At 42.6% G+C, this 21,468-nt stretch overlaps 1 protein-coding gene and 3 non-coding genes across 13 annotated transcripts in view; all 4 read left to right on the forward strand.

Annotated features, from left to right (window-relative positions):
- Window positions 1-21,468, forward strand: part of LOC146962624 (ELKS/Rab6-interacting/CAST family member 1-like) — a 118,251-nt gene that overhangs the window by 74,786 nt on the left and 21,997 nt on the right. For 7 of the 10 annotated variants that reach the window (XM_085769581.1, XM_085769586.1, XM_085769580.1 and 4 more), the window contains 2 exons: window positions 9,098-9,245; window positions 18,434-18,541. In XM_085769581.1, coding sequence (XP_085625707.1) covers window positions 9,098-9,245; window positions 18,434-18,541 — 256 coding nt within the window. Of the gene's footprint in view, window positions 1-9,097; window positions 9,246-18,433; window positions 18,542-18,829; window positions 18,908-21,468 lie in introns of all 10 variants that reach the window. The other 3 variants (XR_015035106.1, XR_015035105.1, XR_015035107.1) reach the window with 1 other exon arrangement.
- On the forward strand, window positions 15,186-15,258 carry trnak-cuu (transfer RNA lysine (anticodon CUU)). The gene has a single exon. It is a non-coding gene; the product is annotated as a tRNA-Lys (tRNA).
- Window positions 15,674-15,746, forward strand: trnak-cuu (transfer RNA lysine (anticodon CUU)). Its single transcript has one exon. It is a non-coding gene; the product is annotated as a tRNA-Lys (tRNA).
- Window positions 16,599-16,671, forward strand: trnak-cuu (transfer RNA lysine (anticodon CUU)). The gene has a single exon. It is a non-coding gene; the product is annotated as a tRNA-Lys (tRNA).

Here is a 21,468-nt window from a genome sequence, read left to right on the forward strand (position 1 = left end):
TTCAGCCAAATTATGATAATGAAGTTAATCACTGTGCTTTTATTTTGCTCTTAAAACGGCAAATGTGGCTGTTAAAGATAATGAGGATGACTGTGATGTTTTCAGTCGTCTGCAACGGACCATGGCTGTTGTTTGTCGAAGTGTTGCAGAAACTTTGTGTAGATGTAGCCTACTTTACATTGCTGATCATTTCAACAACAATTCATGCTGCAGAGATTCAGATTGAATGTGAATGTTTTTCTAACTTAAAGACAAAAAATGATGTCAATTTATGTGTCCTACATGAAAATCATCACTTTTGGCTCCATAACAAACAAACAACTTCTCCAACCTGGACAACTATATTGTTTTTTTAACCCTCTTTTATGACCCATAGCAGTGTCTACTGAAATAGGGTCCCCATGGCGACAGGCGTACCAGACCTTGGATGTCTTGTTACACTAATAAAGTGCCATATCCACCTTTGTCACCATCGTTACTGTTAACTATCATAGCTTGGTTAGGTTTAGGCACCAAAACTATGCGGCTAGGTTTAGGAAAGGATTGTGATTTAGGTTGTAATAAGCACTTCCTCCACCTTACACAGACTTTGTTGTCATAGTTACAGTATATAAACAGCTAGTTTTAGATGGGAATCAAATACTTCTCCACTGTGTCATACAGTACATCCTCCCACCTCAACCTCCTCTAAACGCTCTGCGTCATGTCTCTTTGCTCATGGTCATAGTTTCTACGCCTAACAACAAAAGTCAACTGTGGGTCATAAAAACCTGCTGCAGGACCGAATTATGGGCTGGTTTTCATGGGAGGACAGTCAGGACTTGTTGTCAAATACAGTCTAGTATAGTTATTATAGCAGATACCGACAGTAGAGTCTTTTCATCAGTAACCATGACAAAGTAAATACTTACATATTTATTCTCTGTTAATTAACATGCTCTAAATGAATGTAAACAAAAGAGAAATAAAAAGACACACAGAAGAAGACGGCACGGTTCAAATAGTCACCTTCAATGTAAAGTAAATTATATGTGATATGTTGTAAATGGGTGAAATCGCTTGTTTGGTTTGAGCTAATTGTTTTGGAACAGAGCTGGTCTTTATTCAGCAGTATTTCTAATACATAATATCATATGATCACAGCATTAAAAGAATCAAGCACATGTTTAATTTTACAGTTAATAGTTTAAAAGTATTGAACTTCATGTTTAGGAAAATCAAATGCGCAACAATCCACACAGTCCATGCACCTGTGTGCAGTTTGTCCGGTGCGCTGTGCAGTAGAGCTGAACAACAGAGAATATGTTCAGATCCACAGAGACATATCTGTCACTCTCATGTTGCGGATTGCAGCTAATATCTTAAATATACACCGTCTGCTTTAATACACAGTTGGGAGTTGCAGGTGTCCGGTGCCGAGGCTGCTCGGTGTTACGGCAGTGAGTTTGTGCTGACAGATTGTAAGCAGATGTCTTGGTCTGTGCAGCGCAGCGTAGAAATGGATTCACTGGAAAGAAGCACAGTGAAGACAAAGCTGCATCTTTAGTCTGTGTGTGTGTGTGTGTGTGTGTGTGTGCGTGTGTGCATGTGTGAGTGTGTGGTCCCATGAAAAGAGCAAACTCCCGCGGACCATGGATAATGCATTTTTACACCTTTCTTATTAGTCACAGTGTGTGTGTGTGTGTGTGTGTGTGTGAGAGAGAGAGAGAGGTAAGGGAGCGAGAGAAGAGAAGTGTTTTTTAGCAGAAAAAAGTGAGCGAGAAAAAGGGGAAATGTGTCAAGAACAGATCCTCATTCTGTCATGCAGTAGTCCCACCTGCCCTCCCTCTCTCCCTCTCTCTCTTTCTCTCTCTTCCCTCCTCTTACCGCCTTTGTCTCTCAACCTCTCTCTCCCGCTACTCCTTCCCTCCCTCTCTCCGTTCCTCTCCCCCCTTCACGTCTCTTTGATTTGTTTTCCCTCCAAATCCTCCAGTTATTTTATTCCCTTCCCTGTCAGTGCTGTTTCTTTCTGTGTGTGTTTCTGTGTGTGTGTGTGTGCGTGCGCGTAAGTGTGTAAGCCTTCTCGCTGTCTTTCTTTAAGCCTCTCTGATGTACAACAGCTCCTTGAGGGGAGCTTTTCTCTCCCTCTCAAACACACACACACACACACACACACATGGACTTATCCTGTGTGCACCAGCTTTAACCTATTTCCCTAACACTCTGGTTCTCGCTCTCTCTCTCATTTTTCCCAATTCTCTCTGATGGTCTCTCGCCCCTTCGTCTCTCCCCATACTAAATCATTCATGTCCAGTGTCTCTGACCCACTTCCACTATAGGTTAGCACACACACACACACACACATCCCAAAAACCCTGCTGCTCTCAGTGTTGTACATTATACATCAGGCCACTTTAATCTAAGGTGCATCAGTCAAAGATGAAACAAAGTTTTTATCAAATCCCGACCCGACTGCTGTCCGACGGTATGCAAATCAGTTTTTTCCAGCCTCATCCGTATTTTACACTCACGATAAACAAGTAACGTTTCCACATCAATAAACACATTTTCGTTTTTGGCGACGGATAAAAGCCCAGAGGGCATTTTTTAACTGTAATTACCAATAATCATTTCGCCATTACTCTGTGTTTTTGAACAAAGCATTACGCCTTTCATGTGTTTAATGTAGCCGTCAAGAACAATTTTAAGGTTTGTGAATGCGCATAACAACTGCGGTAGGTGTCGATCATTTTCTCTAATAACTGCTGTTATAATCAAATGAAGTGAAACTTTGTGTTGGCGCGTTCGCAGGAGAGAGAGCAGCAGTAAATGGTTTACTATAAACCAAGGCTTTATTGGCTATCGTTGCTTTGATGCCGCACACATGGCAGGCCAGCACTAACAAATGCTTCATAAAACCTGCTCTGATCGTTGTATATAATGCACTCTTTTCTCTTGTAGGGCCATAAACCCATGTGCGTATGTGTGTGTCTGTGTGCATATGTGTGTTAAAAGATGTATAAAATTTTAAAGAGAGGCCCCCAGCTTCATTCTTCTCGCTATGTTTCTTCTTCTCTACCTTTTTCTTTCCTACTTCTCACGATTTAGAGCTGTGAGGCCTAGCAGCAGTTCACACCTCAAACATATGTGCATGTGCAATTGTGTGTGTGTGCGTACATGGGAGAGTTGGCTCATAGCGGATGAGAATAGGAGGCCCAGGACTCGCTGGTTGTCTGCCCCAGGACAGAAGCTGTCAGCTGGGAGAAAAATACTACTCTGCTGGGCCCGACTCCTGAGACACATAAACTAAACTAGTAGCTGTGTGTGTGTATGTGAGAGTGTATGTGTGTGTGTGTGTGCGTGTATGCGTGAGTGTAAGAGAGAGAGAGAAATAAAGTGAGGCAAAAACAGAAGGAGGAATTAGAAATGGTTTAATTTTATATTCACACGTACAAGTTGATTATGCAGAGTCATGAACACCAGTCATGGACGTACTGTATGTGTGTGTAAGTGTGTGTGTGTGTGTGTGTGAGGTCTCTCCAGTGAATTCCACCATATAATCTGGCAGCAGACTGACACAAAGGAAACGAAAGAGCGAGTGAGAAGAAAGATAAAGACAGGAAAGAGACTGGCAGAGGAGAAGAATCGATCAGTTCCTCCTGCTCCTCTCTCCATCACAGATTTATACAGCCCACTGTGTGTGTGCGTGTGTGTCTGTGTGTGTGTGTGTGTGTGTCTGTGTCTGTGTGTGTGTGTGTGTGTGTGTGTGTGTGTGTGTGTGTGTGTGTGCGAGCCTCCGGGCAGCGTGAGCTACCACTGAGAGCCAGATGTGCCCTCCTGTACCCCGTTCTTCTCACCTCTCCCCTGCTCTTTTCTCTTTTTAAAATCACACTTCTCTTCCAATTCACCCTCTCCTTGTTCTTCTTCAACCGTTTTCGTTAAAAACCAAAATCTTCAAATGTTTTTAACGGCAGAAATCATCAACATCACTGTACCTGATTACCACACTCAGGTGTTCCTGTTCTGACCTTAGCTGCAGCCAGGTGACAGGTGACATTTAAGTCATCATTTGAAGCTCCAGAAAGGTGGCTAGAAGAACAAGAACTGAGTCTCCAAGTGTAAGAACAGCGGAGCCCTAAGCATTGATCCCTTTGCCTGGGAGCCCCATCAGCTAGTTCTGTCTAATCCCTGAACAAATGGTTTTTTATGGTCAACTAAAGGATCTGGTCTCTTTAAAACTGCAATATGATAACGTAAGTGAGTGGTCAACCACAGCAAAATAAAAATGCAGCCTGACTTATTCTTGATTTTTTGTAGAAAGCCAGTGTTTTATACTGCTATAATCACTGTCATTTAATTCTTGACTCGTTGAAACCCAGTCGCTCCTTTGATCCTCTGATTGGGACACTTGGACCTGCCCTGTGTTGATCTTATGACGTGACTGAGGCCACATCCAGACTCAAACTGTTGCCTAAACCCAATAAATAAGTATCATTTGAGCGAGAAACTCATTCTGTCTGCTTTTGTTTAAAGCAAACCAAAGCTCACATAACTCATGATTATAGTAAATATAATTATCACATTTTTCTAAATCCCGTCGCCAGACAAGTGAATGTGCTGATTTTCTTCACCTCAAAAATCACTCATTTTCTCAAAATTGGTCAGAAAGGGTTGAGTTTGTTATGGGAAAAAAAAATCCTTCCCCAAACTTCCAGAGGTTTTAACAAGTCTTGAATATGGTTCTCTGAAGCTCCGTGTGTGCAGCGTGCGAAACCTCCCCTCGCAGAAATGAGGTCGAGCTTGACACGCATCACGTCCTACAGGGGTTAAAGAGTAAACTCTGGCGTCCTACAAGCGGCCTCCTGTGTAACCAGAGCAGACAGTGTCACAGAAAACAATGGGGGGCTGCTTTGTTCAGTCGGAAACAGAGAGCAGAGAGAGGGGATTATTTCTAAAATAGCTCTGTGTTTGTCTTAGACAGAGACTGGCCAGTGTCACACTGGACTGAATCTACTTTACACACACACACACACACACACATGTAGCCACACACTTCACTTTTACACATACAAATACTCAGGAATAAGCCTCAAATACGCACAGACAACCTGTGAACATGCACGCACACACACACAAATACACGACGAAACACACACCAGTACATCCTTATAAGCACATAGACACCTACTGAAACACATGCTGTCATAACACGGGCTTACAGCTATCACTAAAACACACCCACACACACACACACACATACACACACACACTGTAGATTGCAGTACAGGGTGACAGCATGAAAGAGATATCGCAGCACACACTGGAAGCTGCTCTAGTGTGTGTGTGTGTGTGTGTGTGTGTGTGTGTGTGTGTGTGTGGAAATATGTGATCTAAGACCAGGCATTAGTGTTTTTGATAAAGCGAGGGGCCTTAAGTGGTTTTAGGAAGGAGAGAGCCTCCACACGGCGAGTGTATGTGTGTGTGTGTGTGTGTGTGTGTGTCGGGGTTGGGGTCAGGTGCCTGGTACATTCGTGCGTTTCTGCTTTCTGTCTGCCTTGTCGCCGCGGCGATGACATCATGGCACACGACCGCGCCGAGTGACGGAAAGAATCCCCCCCGCCCCCCACACATCTTCTTCACAGACGGCCAGAAGAGAAGAGGTGAAGCAGATAGAGCGAGTGACGGTGGACGGGAGGAGGTGAAGAGGAAGGGATGAGAGTTGCAGGGAGGGCGAGAGATACTGATAGGGAATGAGAGAGAGAGAGAGAGAGAGAGGCTGAGTGTGGGGGGAGAGAATATAAGAGTAAATGGAAAGTTGTTAAATCCAGAGTAACTTGTGAGGTTCATACAGAATAGATGAGAAGCTGTTTTACCAGTCACAACCGTTAGCACCTGTCTGAGACGCTGCTCGGCCCGGCGCCAGCCCGCTATGAACTTTTACAGTGACTCGTCAGTGGAGCATGTCGCTGGACGGATCTTGCATTTTCCACTGGAGCCTCCGGGCTGCCGCTGCACCCTCGCAGTCCTCTCACTGAAATAAATGAGGAGGCTGCGTCCTGGTGATACATTGCTTTTGTTTTGTCTCCACTCAAGCTAACAGCAGATGCCACGGCCGAACCGTCAGATCCTAAACAGACACTAAATCCCGAGACGAATGTGAACACAGAAACTGCAGTAATTTATAAAATGCCACAACATTTAAGACAAATGAAGCAGCCAGAAATCAAGAAGTATGAGTATGACAAGGTTTCACCCCGTGCCTACTGTTAGCAGACCCTCCTTTATCCTACTTTACTTTCCATATTGCTACAGAGGGGGAACACTTGAAAGGAAAGTTACAGATCTAAGGCAGCCGATCCACTGGGAACCTTTTCCTCCTCACAGCGCTGGCTTCCTTGTCTTTGTTATTTTCAACAGTGAGGACACACTGGCAGCGCCGCTGAGAGCGCACCATGTTTTAAAGTGCCCTCTGACAGAAGAACTATCTAAAGATTTAGCAAAGGAGAGCTGCACTTGAAACAGTATTTTTAATGATCACATAGCAAGAGCGGTAGCCACAACCGGCGCTCGCCATAAGTATGTGTTCAGCTCTGCAGTCTGAGAAGAGACAGAAGAGTGTTCTGAGTCTTCGCTTGTACGTGTATGTGTGTGTGTGTGTGTGTGTGTGTGTGTGTGTCTGTGTGTGTGTTACAGAGATGAAGAGAGCGTTACACTGAGCCCCAGAATGAGACGAGTGCATCTGGAATAAATATCATTTTATCACCGGGGTTTATAAGCGCCATGTGCTGGCAGGTAACTCTCAGATATGGTATAAAAGTAGACGCACTGTTAGCTTTAACAAGACTAATGTTCCATTAGCCTTTCTGTGTGTGTGTGTGTGTGTGTGTGTGTGTGTGTGTGTGTGTGTGTGTGTGTGTGTGTGTGTGTGTGTGCAGTGTTTGTATGAAAAAGAGAGGGAAAAGACCGTGACAGTGCTCCAGTGTCTTGCAACCTGGAAGAAAGGAAATGTTCTTTCTGATCGCTTAAAGAGCTCACTGGAGGTTTTCCTCTATGTGAGGTATTATAAAGACTTTGGTTTGGTATTGTTATTAAAACTCAGTTTTTTAATAACACCTGTATTTTACTGGCAGTGGCACTGGAACATTTGAACATTTTGATGCTTGCCTTGTTTTGTCACAAAAATAGCAAAATCTCTATGATTTCCCCTCTTTTAATCAATCAATCTATCACCAAACATCATAATCTATTGATAAATTCCATAAAGACAAAGGCACATAATGATATATTGTATTATTTTACAATTTAAAAGTGCAGAGTCATCCATATCTGAAAATGTGAAACAGTAAGCAATGAGGAAAATGTGACAGTGATTATACTTCCCCAGAGAGTCGAGCTACCAACCCAACCCACTTAACTCCCCCAGCTTCCCCTGACAAGCACAGATGCATGATGGGACACTTGCACACTGACAGTGTGGTCAGTTAGGCCGCCCAAAGAATGTGTGGGTCTTCACACAGTCATAACATGTAATCTGTCTTCGTTTAGATGCTCTCATTCCTCACCACACCACTGCATCTGTGTGTGTGTGTGTGTGTGTGTGAAAGAGAGAGAGACAGAGAGAAACAGTGTAGCAAAGAAGGAAAGTGAAATGGTATGTAAAAAATGTAAATGAAGTATACCTCTGTGTGGATTTGTGTGCATCGGGGTAATTGTATGTCTGTGCGTGCATTTATCTTCATGCATGCACATTATATGCAGCTAGTGATGGAGTTCAGATCCTCTGTTCTGAGTTTATTTCTTTATTTTCTTATCTCTTGACTTAAACACTGTTATCTATAGGAGCTGAGGCTTTATCTGTGTGTGTATGTACGAAGCAACATTAAGACAAAAATGGATTATAGTGGTATAGTAGTATTCCTATGTGAGAGTTTGCGTTGTTGTGTGTCTGTGTCTGTGTGTGTATGTGTGTGGCCAGTCCTCGGGCCCTGTGGGATTGTGGGGAAAACGTTATGATTTAGATCCTCTCTGGAAACGGACAGGGTTCTGAGAACTCAGAGCCTTGGGTGTCCTGAGAGGCGGCCGAGCCAGATCTGCGGCCGATGGGATGGATGGGATGCGGCTTGTTGCTTCCCGACCACATGGAATGCTATCTATCTGTCAGCCCGGCCGTCCACATGGGGAGGGGATGAGACGGGAGGGATGGAAACAGAGACAGACAAGAGAGTAGCGAGGAAAAACAGCCAGGCTGAAGCTTTTTATACAGACTAAAGGTAGTAAAACGTAGTGGTGTTAATGAAATACCAAATAGGTGCTATCAGTCTTTGTTGGCGGCTTGTGAATCATCCCTTCAACACCAGCTGATAGGCTTAAAGCTGCCACTTTAGCAACACGCATCCTGTTGAAGTGTCCATGTGAAAGACTCTCTGCCAGCTCCCTGCTCCTGTCTCTGTGGACAGCGTCTTTGATTTCATTAGTAGAGAGAGGTGCGTTTAAGGAAAAGCTGCACAACATGCAGCAGTGACTTTTTTGGGGGGGTTTTTCCTTCATGGTGTTGTGGAGAAGGGAAAAGACGAAGGTTGAACATGTGCCATAAAGGTCTCCACCATAAATGAGCTGGCGACGTCTTGATTACATGGTGTGTGTCACACTTGACCACCGGAGAGCCCCATGTCTTTTTGCGAAAATACACCAATTTCATCCCTCTAAATCACAACACGATGCTCCAATACGGAGGACATCGCTGCACTTATTGACATGCCATGGGGTTCACCGTAACGTTCAAGTTGATATCTAGCCATGCGGATAGTTTTGGTTTCCTGTGTCCAGATTTTTATCTGTGGCCCAAAACAAGGGAGGTGAAAGGAAGTGTGTTGGAGAAGAGGCAGAAACCTCAAGAGGCAGATATTCTAAAACCTAGGCAAATGGGAAAATATGACTAGATTTGGATAAGTGTGTTTTTTTGTAGTCATTTTGATAAACAAATCTAATTTAAGGTGAAAAGTTCAGTTTCCACCGTCTACAATTCAAGTGCACCCAGAATTAAAGCAAATTATCAGATTTGTTCTTTTGTTGTTGTTGTTTTGTGTGTTTTTTTTAAGTGTGATTGTTCTTTGTGCAGGCAAGAGGCGCTGCTGGCTGCCATCAGTGAGAAAGACGCCAACATTGCCCTGCTGGAGCTCTCCTCATCCAAGAAGAAGAAAACCCAGGAGGAGGTGGCTGCTCTGAAGAGGGAGAAGGACGGCTTGGTTCAACAGCTCAAACAGCAGGTACGGAGACTGTGTAGACACAAACACACACAAACACACACACACCCTGACACCCAAGTGGACGGGGGGAAAGGTTTTTGTTCAGGTATGTAAATTAGAGGAGGCGAGACTGGGGAAGGAAGTGTAAAGAAATCAGAGAGAGAGCACAGGTGAGGTGGCAGTGATGAGGGGAGCAAAGAAAACAAGAGATGCTGAGAGAAACCCAGTCCAGATGTGACCGCAGTCCTCCAACCACTGACGGTAAATTTAGGATTAACCTACCCCTCCTACACTCACCACACACACAAACACACACCGAGTTCAAACCCTCTACAAATCTCTGGTGACAACTCTTTCATATGATTTTGTATTTATTTGAATTCTCTGTCTGCATGCTGTGTACACATATCCACACACACACACACACACACTGTACACGTCACTTCGCTGGTATGGACAACACTTCCACAAGGACACAAATATGTGCACAGACACACACACACACCCTGATATGTACACACTCACTCTGGCCAAAAGCAAGGATATAAACATGACCAAATGCCTCTGTGGTTCCACACAGAGGTCTATTCACACACACACATAGGCACACACTCACACACAGTAAAGGTTCTCGTGGGTCTAGTGAACTAACCAACCCCTTAGTGAATGAGCCTTCTGGGAGTTTGGTGGATTTCATCTTCACTGTGTTTCTGTCTTTCAACCACCTGTCCATCCATCACGCACATTAAAGGGACATTGTGTAACTTCTCCTGTTATCTATTCACGAAAATCGATTATTTTGTTCGGACCACTTGTTTACATAGAGGCTTGTTTATGCCGTTACGTGCAGCGGCTGTCGTCCGTCTGCCGTCTGCCCAATTTCACGTGAATGCAGCATGAAAAATACGACTGAGTTGCTTGCGATATACAACCGCAACGCTAGATGGGAGTAATTCCTACACAATGTACCTTTAACATGCACACATTTTAAATAATGCTTGTATTGTTACCAGAGCAACACTCGGCTCTTGCGGGACACGTGACTGTAGCTCACGGGACAGTTGAACCCCAGCTACATGCATTTCTTATATCCACATACTTGGGACCAACAGTCACACACACATTGCACAAATCTCCAAAACACTGACATGATAATGACGCCCAGTAAATCAAAACCAAGCGGAGATCGTGGCACTTTATTTTCACTCTTATTTCCCTTGATTCACACTGTGAAATTTAACTGCTGTTCAGAAATAATAACTGAGTTTTCATCCTCAGAAAGCGCCGGGATAGATAACATGCAGCAGAACCAGCTCCACTTATTGAATATTGCCAAAAATCCACTTAATGGATAGGAAAAGCTCAGAAGGATTGAGCGAGATAAACGCGGCACGCGCGAGCAAGAGGGGAAAAATAGGCGTGTGTGTGCCAGAGAGCGTTTGAATGGGTGTTTAAGAGAGAAGTGGGGAGCGTTAAAGAGAGGTTGTGTCAAATGAAGTCATTAGAACATGTATCACTCACTCACTCACTCGCTCTTCCTCCGTCGTCCTGCCGCTGCTCTGTTCATCCTATTTGAAGTCATTTATGACACCTCGGGGTCTCCAAGGTGGTTACTAACAACACAGAGACTCCACTGTCTCCTGCTACGTGGGTGTGGGTGTAGGTGTGTGTGTGTGTGTGTAGAGAGAGAGCTTCCAAGGGTGTGAGTGGTTTTGCTCCCCTCTTGCTCTCTCTCTCTTTCTCTCTGTGGTGTCATAATTTTCAGTCCCTCATTGATGGATCACGGCCGAGACTTCCTCAATATTCCCGTGTGTGTGTGTATGTGTGTGTATGTGTGTGTGCGTGTTTCCAGTATAACCATCCGGGGAGCCGAGGGCCAGTTTAGTATTTTTAGCGTGCTCCTTCAGAGTGACATATAAGCACACTTTGTCACTGATAACCTGCCTGGCAGACAGACACGGGCAGAGTTGTGGTATGAAATGTAGAAAAAGTGAGTATAAATCAGTGAGGCAGTGATTGATTTGGTGAGCAGTTAACCCTGGTTGCCATTAGACCAAATATGGTGACTGTAAACAGAAAGCAGTATTTTTAGTACCAGAATGAGCTATAGAGCTAAATGTGTGCTCATCTTCTGGCTGCAGTATCATGAATGTAGGTCACTTGTATCAAAGTTATGGACAACCCACATTTTCTGAAGTTTCCCTTGGAGTGTTTTTTTTTTTCTTCTTTTTGAAGGCCATCACTTGTCAGCCAATCAAAGTTCACACTGTGAGTGTTTTTTTTTTTTTCTGCTGACATCTCAAGTCTGGTCTGAATTTGAGTTCAAAACTGGATGGTGACTTATATAGCCCAGCTACAGTACCACGCTCCAGAGTAGGATCAAACTGAAGCGTAAAATCAGTCTGATTGATTAAAATTCAGTTCTCTGGGAACTGGGACAAGATCTGTTCTGGACAAATCTGTCATTTACTGCGAGAATTAAAGAGAACAGGAGGCTAAACTTGAATCGGCAGCGTGCAAATACTGCAGGGCTGTTTGTAGGGTGACGTACAGTCAAACATGCAATCAGATGAACTAAATATTTGTTATGGTGCGTCAGTGCAGTGTTTTTAGTTGATGCTTTGCACTGTGACTTGGTGGAGATGATCACATTTTACCAGGAGAGGCTGATAAATGGATGGAGGAGTGTAGTACCCACATTTCATCCATAAAAAACACACTTGTGTGTGTTACAAATTATGTGTGTGACCATCAAAGTGTTTCCTGCGTGTCAGCCTTTGACCTCCAACTGCAGTTGAGGCAGGAGGCTGTAGATCAAGGTGACCTCAGCTCTCTTCACCCTCTGCTCCTCCTGTCTCTCTCTAAGTCAACGTCCACCTCTGTTATTCCTATTTTCTGCAGCAGCAGCAGCAGCACAGAGAGAAAACGGTGAGAGAATAAGATGGATATTGTGTGAAGGCAAAGGGACGAGGGAGTGACTGTAGTATTTTATGAAATGGAGTAAGTGAAAGAAGAGGGAGAGGTTAAAAAAAAGAAAGTATGTTCACCCTCTGATAACAGATACATACGGTTAACGTTTACAGGTGGTGTGTGTGTGTGGCCTGGACCACTGATCCCCACCTGTGTGGCTGAGACAGTCCAGCTCTCCATATCAGATACTGTGGTATGTTCCACATTCACGGTTTGGTGTTAGTCCCTAAAAAAAAAACATTACATTAGAAGAACACACAAAAAAATTAAAAACGCAAGAAACACGAATCAAAGTTGAAATCTTTAAGGTTTACAGTTTAAATCTCTGCAGTAAAACAAATACAAAAAATTTTAATTCACCCTTAATCCATTAGTTATTTCCCAGATGAAACAATATATTTTTTTATTTACACTTTTGTCATGTGTCTCATTTAGAGTCATAGGGATTGTATTTGTTGGTCTCTTTCTTTATTTGTGTTCATTATGACCTCTCGCCTTACTGTCAAAAGTGAAGAAATCTGAGTGTAATCTAATTTGTTGCTCCACAGAGACTTTTGAAAATGAAATAATTCCCCTCTGTGCTAAACTGACACTTTTCATTGTCATTTGTAATTTTCTACTTATCAACAACTTTCTCCTCTTGACAGAAGAAACAGGGGATGGATCTGATTTTTTATCATGATGAAGTAGTTCTTGTCGAACATGACTCAGCAACTTTTCATTATTGATAATTGTATGGATATTAACAAAGGTTCTTCTTTCACCACTGGGGGAGAAGATGAAACAATAATCTAATTTAATATTCCTGAGAGCCTTAGCACAATGAAATTATTTTTCCTCTGAGCATGACTCAGCTGTTTTTTTTTTTTTCCTCACCTCATTTTGCTCTGTGTTCATTTGTTTCTCATTCTCTACATTGTCAGCGGGTTACAGCAGAGCCACAGGAAGGATAGATGGAGGGGGAGAAGAAGAGGAAGGGAACAATGAGGGAAGAGGAGGAGGAGGAGTGAAATAATGGTGTGATGATTAGATTAAGTGAGGGAGATAGTTGGCACCGAAACAAGTGAGCTGAGGTCAGCATTCCTGACAATTAGAGAAAAGGGGGAGATGTAAAGAAAGGCCAATGAGGAGAACTGGGACAGGACAGAGAGGCGTTAATTTCTTCCTTTCCTTCGGTGCTCTTTGTTCCTCTCTCCTCTTTCCTTTCCCCCACACCTTCACCCTGCCCCCACCTTTTACCACTTTGTTCTGTGCACAACTCTTCCTTTTTGTCTACGCTCTTCTTCTATAATTCATGGTTTTTTGGGGTTTGGGGTTTTGGGTTCAGTATTACACATGGATAGACTACAGACAGGAGAAGAGAGAAAGGCAGAAGGAGAGAGTATTAAATCCCCAAAAGAAAGCAAAATTAATCTGCATTTAAACTGGATGAAATACTGAAGACTAGCACGCTAGTGGTTAGCTCGCTAGCCAGTCAGGACATGCTTGCATCAGTCAGCAACAAAAGTTCCAAGTATTTTCTCTCTACTCAATCATTTTGGGCCTAGCCAGTCACATGCTTTCATTTTGGATCAACAGACAGTTTTATTGACAGTAAAATAAAACTCTTCAAGCTAACAACCTTGCTAAACTGCTTCAACACTGTTATTTTTAAGCTAATGGGCTTTGACGGGCCAGAGTTTATTCAAAGCATGTATTTATCAGCCCTATACAACGCTTGTAAACTGTGTCTGTGCAGTTTTTACTCCAACAGATGAGGATGGAGGTAAAATTGATGGTGACACGCAGATGGCAAGTTGAATAGCTTCCTCCGTTTTGTTCTCTCAAAGGTCAAAACACTCGTCATCGGCCACAAAACTGGACTCAAAACATTTCATGGGTTGAATTCAGTTGAACTTATTTTTTCTATTAGATTGGAATGAATCAATTTCATGATTAAAATTTTCAGTATTTTAGATGTGGATGTGAGGAATATTTCGATACATTTATGTTCTTGCTTTTCGTTTCTGCTCCCAAATCTTTGTTGTAGCCTATTGTTGTTTTTCAGATGACAGGAAGATTGTTAAAATGGGTCCAGAATTGAGAGGGCAAGAAGAATAGAAGAGGGGGGGGAAATCTCACAATCAAAATTAACTAAAATACAAAAGAACCCAGTGAACTAGACAGAGAACAATGAGAGGAGGAAGAAGAGGAGGAGAGTAAAGGGAAAGATATGGAAATGAGGACATGTTGGACGGAAAAGAGCTGGAGAGAGAATTAGTCATGGATACAAGGGCAAGTTAAGGAGCTCAAAAGTCGAACTGAGAGAGGAAATAAAATACTGAGTCTGTAAAGAGGAGAGAGACTTAAAAATCAACATGAAAAAAAAACATATCATTAAAGAAAGGCAAAAAGAGAGACAAAGGAGTGTTCTTGTTATAGGATGGGGAGACTTAATCATAGAAGGTACTGAGTATGAGAGTGCAGACAGATAAAGACGGGAGGGAGGAACTTCAGGGATTATTTAAATGCAGAAAGCTCAGAGATGGGGAGAAAGAGAGGAGGGCACAGAGACATTGTGTTTGCAGAAGGGTTGAGAGATTCGGATGTAGAAAGGCCTTGTTAGAGATCAGAGATCAGACAGCCTCTCGACACAGCTTATCATCTTCAAATTAACTCTCTCCTATCTTCTTCCTTTCTTCCCTTCTTGCTTTCCCCATCCCGGAGTTGTTCTCTTTCTTAATCTTGCAGGAACATGCTCTTTTGTTCAATTCTTCATTCATTTTTAATTTCTTCACTCATCCGTCACTCAAAATCAAGGCCAAACATACTGCTGATGAGAAAACATGTAGAGAAGAGACTCCTGCTGCATAGCAGCGTTGTTCATAAACAGAAGTCTGGCAGACTAACTATTAGTGTTTCCATTATAGCGTATGAAGTGTAACGAGTGAAGGTTGTTGTTGAATAAATCATTAGCCATCGTACGTTGATGAATATTCATACAAATGCACAGCCCGGCTAGCTCAGTCGGTAGAGCATGAGACTCTTAATCTCAGGGTCGTGGGTTCGAGCCCCACGTTGGGCGCAGATGTTTTCCCTTGGTGTAAATGTCTATAACATGTCTATAACATGATCATGCGACCAGGAGAAAAGTTACATTCAAAATACCCCCAGACATCAATCTGTGTCTACCTCCACTGCCACAAGGTTGTTTATTGCCAGGGGAACGCCAATCTTCTTTCCTTATGTCTGAATAATCTCTTGCTCCTAGACGTCTTTCTCATGATCTGCACACCTAGCTCCACAGGATCTTAGACAAAGGGCGACAATATTTTTATTATTTCACTTTTCTAAGAGAGTTGTCTGCTTGGCAGCATTGATCTGTTATCTCCAACATGCTGCCCTGCAGCCTGAGTTACCATGCAGCTGCACCACAGCAGGCATGGCAGTGTCGTAACACTGAGTCAGAGGTCAAAGACCCTCCCCATGTGGGATATGTAGCCCGGCTAGCTCAGTCGGTAGAGCATGAGACTCTTAATCTCAGGGTCGTGGGTTCGAGCCCCACGTTGGGCGCAGTGCTTTTGAGCAGTCCTAACCTTCAACTGGGCCATCTCTTAAAACCCCCAAGTTGTAAACAACCAATCAAAGGCATACGTGCTAGAAAATTAAACATGATAATGCATAATGGCCGTGATCATAAATGGTGAGGCATCTATTCAAGATCAAAGTCATGCATCATTGCATTCTTTTGTTGTCAGAGTTGGAAAGTCCCTCTCTATCTTAAGGAATCTTGAACATTCATCATCCCCACAATCACCTCCTCTCCAAACACCTCTAAAACCCTAAACTGTCTAACAACAACTTGCTATGGACATTCACTGCACAGTAGAAAATAGATATGGCCAACCTAGCACTTATACAAAGGTCTCTGACAGCACTGAAACTTAGACATCCCGCACTTCTAAGTTATTTTGGATTAAAGCATCTACTAAATGAGTAAATTGAGTAAATGTACAAATCACTCATCTGTGATTGAGACTGAAACTAACCCTGCATTTAAACACTAGAAACATGCCTTTGATTGCTGAGAAATCACGTAAGCCTGTCAAAACATGACTTGCTTCAAGAACAAATAAGACGTAAAGACTTTTGATTTAGGAAGACTGGTTTGAGCAGCAGATCTACAAGTGTGACAGCTTGTTAGACATTTCTGCGCTAAACAGAATTTTACAATATGTCATCTTGACGATTGGAGGTAAACAGCTGTACTCTACGACGGCAGTAATGTCACTACGCACTCTACCAGGAATGTGTGCTGACATGTTTTACTTTGTATCCATTTATTTCATCGGCAGCTGGAACAGGGGCCGGCAAAACTTGAGTTGCGTTCAATTTTCTGTGAAATGTCTTCACATAGTATGTACAGCCCGGCTAGCTCAGGCGGTAGAGCATGAGACTCTTAATCTCAGGGTCGTGGGTTCGAGCCCCACGTTGGGCGTCACTCTTTGCAACACTGCAACCTGATCTTCTAGGGTCATCACTCTGTACAAGACTAAAACTGACTCAGTGCTGTCAATAAGGTGTCCACTGTAATACAATCACATCAGAGGGTTTTAAAGTGTCTTAGAGGGAGTGGAGCATTGAGCATGTTTTAGTTTTTAACTTTATCTATATTGTGTTCTTTTTATTTTGCCGTCAGTGAAGCAGCTTGAATAACAGGAGAGAAACACAGTTGCAGCTTGGAAAAATAATTTGTGTACTCCTAGACAATCACCAAATGATTTAGATGACTGATTTACTAGCTGAAGGATGTTGTGGAGAAGAGAGGAAGAGACAAATAAACATGGCTGCCAAGCTGTCAGCATGCGTGTTTGTCTACAGGTGCAGTGGGGACTACACGGTCTGCGCTCATATGGTTTCAAGATGAACTGTTTACTCTCCGTGTTTGTTTTAAATATACATGTGTATTTATCTTAAAGCTCAGAAAATAAGGAAATGAAAAATGTGTGTGCGCACTCCGGGGGAGGCACTCATCAACTTGACTTATGTACATACAGGAGACACACACACGCTTATGAAACATGGCTGGAGTGCCACTGTCTCCTGCTCACACACAAAATGCAGTCTTTCATGTAGCTTTCAAACACATATAAAAGTTGGCATTCACATATTTCTTTCACTCTCTGTCAAACACACACACACAAAACCCCGGTCTGGCCTGCTTAAGCCCCTGTTCCTTGCAGGGCTCAGTGAGAGACTAAAGGGATTTAGATTGTACAAGACAGATTTAGACTGACTCCCTCCCTCACTTTCTCTCCCTCTCTCCTACTCTCCCTCACTCCCTCGCTCGTTCCAGGCCTACTGTAGTACTACTGAAGTATAACAGTGACATGAGAAACAGATGGGGCGGCCAGAGAGGAAGAGTGAGGAGAGGAGAGGATGAAAGACAGCATGGAAAAAAAAGAGAAATGATGGCAGAGCAAAGAGATGAGAGAGGAAAAGAAAGAGGAAAAAAGGACAAAAGTCTCCACAGTGTGTGTGTGTGAATGTCTGTACTTCAAAGTGCCTCTGCATGTGTGCGTGATTTGTGTGTGCAACACATGAAGTGATTTACAGGTGTTTGTGTGTAGCCTAATATTTTTCTAAGTCCTCATGGATCTTTCCCCAAGTGGCAAGTTAACAAGCCTGTTATTTTTCTGCACCGCTTAACAAGCTACACAACAGGTGGCAATGTGAAGTTGTGTGAAGGTGTTTGTGGCTTGTGCGTGTGTGTGCACGTGCAGTTTGATAGGTGCAAAAGAAATGTTATCATGACTTTTAACAAGGAAAGCCAACACAACGTTTAAAACACAAACACGCATGGACAATCTGGAGTTACTTTGCTTTTCTTCCTGCCCATCAACTTTCTCTGTCTCTGTCTCTTTTTCCTCTTCTTTCTTTCTCTATCTATGTCACACACATACACACATACACACACACAAATACAAAATGTGTGTTAGTGGAGGCAAAGCTCATGGCGGTCGTCCAAAACTCTGCTCTCTTCCTCCTCTCTGCAAATTAACTCCTGGAGGAATTCAAGATGCGGGTTTTCCTCTCATCACACACACACACAAACACACACACACAACTTTCTGTTGTTTTCTCAAACATGATTGTTAGTTTCTTTTTGCTGACTCATGCTGTTGATTTCACTTCTCACTGTCCTCAGCGTGAGACATCTAATCATTCGTGGCCTCTTCTCTCTCTGTCTCTCCCTGTAGACTCAGAATCGGATGAAGCTGATGGCGGACAACTACGAGGACGACCACTTGAAGGTCGCGTCTCCAAACTCAGAGCAGCCCAACAATCACAAACCCTCCCCAGACCAGGTGGGTGCTCCTCCTGGGGCTCGGGACGTGCTGATGTCATCCCTGTATTATCATCAGTATTATGTGGATATCAGCATGTTTCCACAAGCATTTATCAAACTTACAAGTGTTTAGTAAAGGCTTTGACTTTCTGTGCAATTGCATATTTTTGTTTCATTTATGTCTAACAAGTTTTAAAGTTTCCAGTATTTCTCTACTCACCTTGTATAACTACAATTTCCTGCTTCGCCAAACTAACTTCCTGCTTTCTCCAAACTCACGCTGCGGTTGGACTGAACCAACCAATAGGACGATGAGGAGGGCATTTGGGCCTAGCCAATCACATGCCTTCTTTTTCTCCCTCGGTCCACCATTTTGTACAGAAGGGTGAGCGTCTTCTTTAGGTCACGTTTGGATGTGCTCGTCGTGTCAGTGCTCTTTCGTTTTTTCCTCATTTTTTGTTCCATCCGTGAGTTTGTGGTCGTGATTCAGTCATTTCACTTCGTTTGCTTTTTGATTTCTCATTCTTTATTATTTTTTTCATTCTTTCTAATCTCTAAACTTCTTTTATCTGCACTTCTTCCTCTAAATATTTTGTGTTTTGGACTTTTTTGGCAAAAACTTTATTATTCATTCTCTCGTGTGTAGCCACAGCTGCCCTGGCTTGAACAGGAAACCATCCAAATCATCTCATGTCTTGAAACATTTCATCAAATATTCATTCTGTTCGTTTTCATCTTTACTTTTTCAACTGTTCTTCCTGTTCTTATTTGTTGCTTTATTTTAATTTTTTTTTTCATCTTTTCCTTCCTTTTCCACTCAGTGATTATCATTCTGGACATCTGCTTCTTTTGTCCTTGTCCTTGTTGATGTATTGATCCTCTTGTTTGCAGTTTTTTCTTAACGAGAACTTCATGTGTGAGTCCTGACGCTTGAGATCACTGCATGATCCTATCATTTCTTTATGTGTGCGATGTAGCAGATGATTTTAGAAAGCTGTTCCTCTGCCAAAAAGCTTTTAGGGATGATAAAAGGTAGGTATTTCCCCTGACTTGTGCCCTATAATCCTCTTAATTACACAAAAGGGGATTTCAGTATTTGAAAGGTCATTAATCGCATATGCGTGACAACCTTCAAGTCAAGCAAGAACAAAAAACACACAGCTACAAATCTATCTAACTGAATCTAATCATGAAGGAGAGCAAACTGTCTGAAGACAAGAAGCTTCTCTTTTCACTTTAATGTGTTTTCAATGACATAAACATTTTCTTGTATAATGCGTGTGTGTTGACACGAGCGTCTGATAATCTCATTAAGTCACTTGCTCCTGTGAAAGTCCTGAAACTTGTTTCTTGAAAGTTTTTTGAAAGGATGTAACAATGATAAGCATTTTGACTTATACTAAAAGCTTGGCATTGCTTTGGTGTGAAGCAGGACAGTGGAGGCAGCGCCACATATGAGTAGCACATGCTGCTTTTAGTGCGGTCCAGTTCCTCCAGTGGGATTTCCCATTGGGATGCTAAAAGCCCAGAGGTTCAGCAGCAGATCTTAGTCTGTCCCCGGTTATTAATTAGCAGTAGCACCTCCCTGCTGAGAGAGGCCAGCACACACACACTCACTCATCTCTTTTACCCGTGAGTAGCCGCACGCACACATGTACCGACGCACTCTCTCTCCTCGGTGTGTGAGGTGGGTAATTCGCCATAGCACATTACATCCGAACAGTGAATGATTGTGAGGCTCTCTATAAGAGGATCCTGTGCTGCAGTCGGAGAATGAAATGCTGCAGCAGAGAAACACAGGAGAACACACGCAGCATTGTCGAAAAGACTTTTATGGTATTTTGCATTTTTAATGGTCTTGAGTGGTATTAGATGCATCAGTTAAAAAGGACAGAGAAGATGTATAATTCAGTGTTTTGGTTTGACTTGACATGGATGAGTACACACAGCTCGTTTTAAGTAAATCTTTAACGTGACATTAATGCTGATGCTGCAGCATTGTATATGTTGTTTGTTGTATGTGTTTCTAGGAGTATTGATTTTAATGTGGACAGATTTCTCATCAAGATGCACAGGAGAAGACTAGGAGCACTTTCTGACCTATATGATGAATATTTAGTGTGACATGGTGAATTATCCTTCTCAGGTGTTCATATCCTCACTAATGATCAGTAGAAAACTTTGTGTCGTGACCTCGCTCACGCAGCCACAACAAGAGGGAGGGAGACACAGCATGGTTAACAGTTACTATTTAAGACGTCAAATTAAACGCTTACAGCATGCAGCGTAGAAATGTGTACAGCGAGGAGTGTGTGTGGGGTACTGTGCATGAGTGAGGAGTGGGAGTGTGTGTGTATGGTACATAACTAAACATAAGGACTGAACTGAAGTAACATGACCATGAAGTAACATGATGAGCCCAACAGAGAATGGTTTGGAGTCTAGATCTACCAATTAGCTATCTGATAACGGGTCGTCACATGAATTAACTCAAATACGTCTGTGTTTATTCATATTTTTTGTTATTTTATTACAAATTAACTTTTATTACATTCAGTGGTATTACTTTTCTCAAATAGCTGTGAAAAGTGCTACACTAACATTAAACCAAAGATAATCAACTAACAGTGACATCAACAGGGGAAAAGCAGCTATTCTTCACATTTAAAATTAAATTATTAATGACTTAAATGATTATTACATGATCAAAATAGTTGTCTGTGGATTGTATAACTGATTAATTGACTAATTGTTAAACATAAGAACAAATCCACCCTGTGAAACCAAACCACAGTCTGGTCAGTCACTCTTCACCCTGTGGTCTATGTAGTGCCTTGCTGAAAGGCTCCTCTGCAGTGGTGATGAAGGAGCTCCAATCTATTGTTGGTATGTGTTTTATATTAGGGAGATTTATTAGAGAGTTTGAGTGATTGTCCACCAGCCAGG

Source organism: Trachurus japonicus, chromosome 23 (assembly GCF_045865225.1).
Source record: "Trachurus japonicus isolate A0001 chromosome 23, Traja_1.0".
Taxonomy (NCBI): Eukaryota; Metazoa; Chordata; class Actinopteri; order Carangiformes; family Carangidae; genus Trachurus; species Trachurus japonicus.